Source organism: Arachis ipaensis, chromosome B04, assembly GCF_000816755.2.
Source record: "Arachis ipaensis cultivar K30076 chromosome B04, Araip1.1, whole genome shotgun sequence".
Lineage (NCBI taxonomy): Eukaryota > Viridiplantae > Streptophyta > Magnoliopsida > Fabales > Fabaceae > Arachis > Arachis ipaensis.
The window spans coordinates 110,137,346-110,141,405 of record NC_029788.2 but is presented as its reverse complement, the minus strand read 5'-3'; the positions used below and the strand labels follow the sequence as shown (position 1 = coordinate 110,141,405).

Below are 4,060 nucleotides of genomic sequence, written 5' to 3'. Positions count from 1 at the left end.
GGAATGGAAGATATATATATATATATATATATATATTCTCATGCATTTACCTGATAAAGCAACCATTTCTTGGGTTGTGAAACCTTTATTGGAGAAAGCAGTAATAAGTTGACTTAGATCGAACGAGAAACCTGGCAAATCTGAGTTAGCAGAGCTTAAACTTGCTGTCGTTGAGTCTCTTCTTCCCAATTGCACTGTCCAACTGGGCCCCCCAAGCTGAAAATTATCATTATATTATATTATAAAAATACATATAGAGAATCAATTTTAATTTTTTATTTTTATTTTTCGAAAAGTCGTTACTATATGGTGGCCGTGTCGGAGGATAGTCGGCAACCAAACATGAAGTTTTGTTTGTACTTTACTTGATCTAACGTTTTTTGAAAAAAAAAACAAAAAACTGTTTCTTCCCCTCCTCTATTATATTAGACGGAAAAGACAATGATATTTGTATATATTCAATTTGATATTTATTAGAGACACTTGTTAAATTTAGGCAAAAAAAAAAAAGGATAAAAATGAGTTAAAAAGTGTATGAAAACTACAATCAAATTAAATAAAAGATTTTACACCATTCTAGTTAGTAGACAAATAAAATTTTCTTAGAAGAAATATGAATGTTAGTTGATTTGAGTCTCTTACTTAAGGAATCCAATGATAATAATAAAAAAAAATGAATCAAATAGATGTACAAAATAAATAATATTATAACATAATTATTTTATTTTTGTTTTTTAATTAAAAAAAATACTCACAGCAACAACAGAGTCTCTAGCAGCAACGGCAAGAATATCAGCACAAGAAACAACACCAGGGCACAAGCTCTCTACTTGGGACTTTATGGTATCAATCACTTCAAAACCTCTTATTGAATTTGCATTTGGACCTGCTGTCTTTTCTCCTGTAAAATTTGATGTATCATCTAATAGTACTGATGCATCACACCCCTGAAACAATTTAAAACAAGCAAAATGAGAATTGTTAAAGCTAAGGCAAACAAATTGAAAATTAGTTTTTAATATGATATTGAATTTATTTAGGCTTCTTTCTAAATCACTGTTGTACTGCAGGAAATCCTTAGACACAAAAGGCATAATATTTGTAAACAGGTTTGTTTTGATTTATTGCATCAGTTTAATTCTTACATAAAAGGTGGCATATATGATTTTTTTTTTTTATGTATTAAGAAATATATCAAAAGTAAATTCAAAAAAGAATAATAAAAATCAATCAATAATTAATTGGTATGAATTTTAAATGGTATAAATTTTTTAGATTTTAAATATAGTCATCACATGCATATTTACAATTAGGTTAAAGTAATGACCCTGATATAAAACTATTTCTCCTAAAAAGTTTATCGCATAGAAAAAGGTATACGAAAGATTATATTTTTAACTTATCCTTATAAAAGTAAATGGTCACATGTATCCTTAATGAAAAACTACTTTGGATAGTTTTGTATACGTTTTATGTTTTTATATCGATTGTTATTGAATAAATAAATAAAAAAAGAAAGATGAAAAAATAAAAATGATTAAAAGAGTTGTAGTGAAAGATGACTTGCTTGAACAAAGCAATCATGGAAATGGAGACGAAGGAGGGATGCTCCCATGCGAGGTTCGTTGTTGACAGCAGAGTCTACTTGTGTTTTAATGGTGGAAAGAACATTTGGACATGTTGTTGAGTAAAAATCAGAGGACAATTGAGCTGACACTATTGTCCCTATAAACAAGAATAATAAGAGAAAGTATTGAACAAGTTTGTGAATGGACATTGTGAAGGAATTACAATTAGAATCAAATTCTCAAGGTCTATGTATGTCGAGGCTTATGGATGGTTTATTTGTGCTTATTTTGATCCCATGAAGTGCCTCACGTATTTATACACCACTAATAAACGGAATTATACAAATATTCCTCTCACTAACTCGTATCGGAAGAAAAATCAATTATTTGCTATTATACAAAAGTCTTTTTTAGATTTGCATAATTTTTGCATTAGCTTATCTTTATGGAAAAGTCTAGGGGCAGCAACTTTTGTGTTTTTTAGCCAGCACTTAACCATCAAAACAAAAGTGAATAATCTCTCACCATTAGATGTAATCTCACACCATTAAAAATACTATTGATGGCCAATTAATAATTACAAAATACCAAAATTGCTGCCCCCTACCATTTCTCTATTTTTATTTGTCTTTATGTTAGTTTTTTTTTTTTTGGGAAATAACAAAAATCAAATTCTAAATTTTTGGGTCATATAAACTCTAATACCATATCAAAAAATTATTTTTTTTAAAAAATGTAAATTAACAAAAAAAAGAGATATATGAGTAATTATATATCTGCAACAAATACAATAGAAATATAGAGTAATAATAATTAGCAACTTGTGATTAGTGTTATGAATGAGTTTAGTTGTAGAAGTCTACACCTTCATATATGTTAATACTCAAAACATCTATTTTATCTAATTTTTTTAGAGGTGGCACGTAAATTTGATAGTCATAAAAAAAATTGTAGATCTTGCCATTTCATCAAATCAAGTTTTAACTAGCAAAGAGTTAAATTATAAAAAGTTAGTTCAATATTATCATCTTATCTTATCTTATCGTGCAATTATACTATTTATGGGCCTCTTAAGCCCACCAATAATATATACACTACAGTAATAATCAATGCAGAACATAATTTTTTTCGAAATTAGAAATGTCTATCTTTTAGCAACAGTTTTAAACCACCACAATATGTCAACAATGTTTAAAAATGCAGCGTTTATATTGCAACTGACAACTGTCACTAAAATAAAAATACATATATAACATTACAATCTTTTTTGCAACGGTTCTATAAACCGCCACCAACTTCTTTTATTTTTGTTATTAGTTCTTTTTTGGTTTTAATAAATTTTTTTTATTTCATAATAACTAATAATTTTCTCTTTTATTTTGTGCTATTTTTTATTTTTGTTTAATTTATTAAAAAGTAATTAAAATAAATAACATTCAATCAAATTAAAAAGCAAAAAAATGCTAAATTGAAACTATTATGTATAAGTGCATTATTACCTATGAACTAAAAAGAAAATATTGTGCAATAAATAAATAGAAAAGACAAAATCAAATAGACTTCTATAAATATCCATTTCAGTTCATTCAAATTCATGGTTTTTTTTTTTGGAAGTCATGATTATCAGAAGAATATGGCCTTCTGCGCGATAAAATTGGTGTACTCCCCAAAAAATCCAGCTTTGCAGTAATGTCATGTGGTAAATCATCTCATTGTCTTTAAAAGAGGTATTTCAAAAGATTCTACATCATTTGTCTCTTCAATTTTAAGGTATAAATTTTTAGTATATATAATAGAAACTAAATACATGCCAACTCAAAGGAAATTAGCACAACATTAAAGAATTTGCCTATGAACTTATTCAGATTATATTCCACTAATTTTTTAAAGGTTTAATTACTCTATTAGTCCTTATAGTTTCGCAAAATTGTCAATTAGGTCCCTATACTTTTTTTCCTTTTAATTGGGTTCCTACACCAATTTTTTTTTTCAATTAGGTCCCTCTTAACAGTAATTGGTTTAATTATATAGGGACCCAATTAAAAAAAATTGGTACAGAGACCCAAATAAAAGAAAAAAAAAGTATAGGGATCCAATTAAAAATAAAATTTGGTGCAAAGACTCAATTAAAAGGAAAAAAAATATAGGAACCTAATTGAAAATTTTGCAAAACTATAGGAACCAATAGAATAATTAAACATTTTTTAAACATAAACAAAATACAAATTTTGTATAAGAGATACGTAATTTTGCAGTGATTTAAACGAAACAGCTGCTAAATAAACTATATTAATGACACTTCTATTGCACTGTTGCTAAACGCAACAGATTTAGTTGTATAAGATTTTTCGCCACACTATCCCTACATATACACCTTAATGTTGTCACAATTCGAGTCAAACCACTGTTAAATTCTGACAGCGTAACAGTACCAGCATTTTTTTCCGTGTTAATTATCGCTAAATATTTGCTATTATTTGTCGATTTTTTTT

The 4,060-nt window shown here is 27.3% G+C and overlaps 1 protein-coding gene across 2 annotated transcripts in view; it reads right to left on the bottom strand.

Moving 5' to 3' along the window:
* LOC107637955 (cationic peroxidase 1-like) overlaps window positions 1-1,872 on the bottom strand; it is a 2,545-nt gene extending 673 nt beyond the window's left edge. The window contains exons 1-3 of one of the 2 annotated variants that reach the window (XM_016341179.2): window positions 1,568-1,872; window positions 756-947; window positions 51-216 (exon numbers count right to left, since the gene is read on the bottom strand). In XM_016341179.2, coding sequence (XP_016196665.1) covers window positions 51-216; window positions 756-947; window positions 1,568-1,777 — 568 coding nt within the window. In that variant the 5' untranslated portion in view covers window positions 1,778-1,872. The remainder of the gene's footprint in view (window positions 1-50; window positions 217-755; window positions 948-1,567) is intronic. The other variant, XM_016341180.2, reaches the window with a different exon arrangement.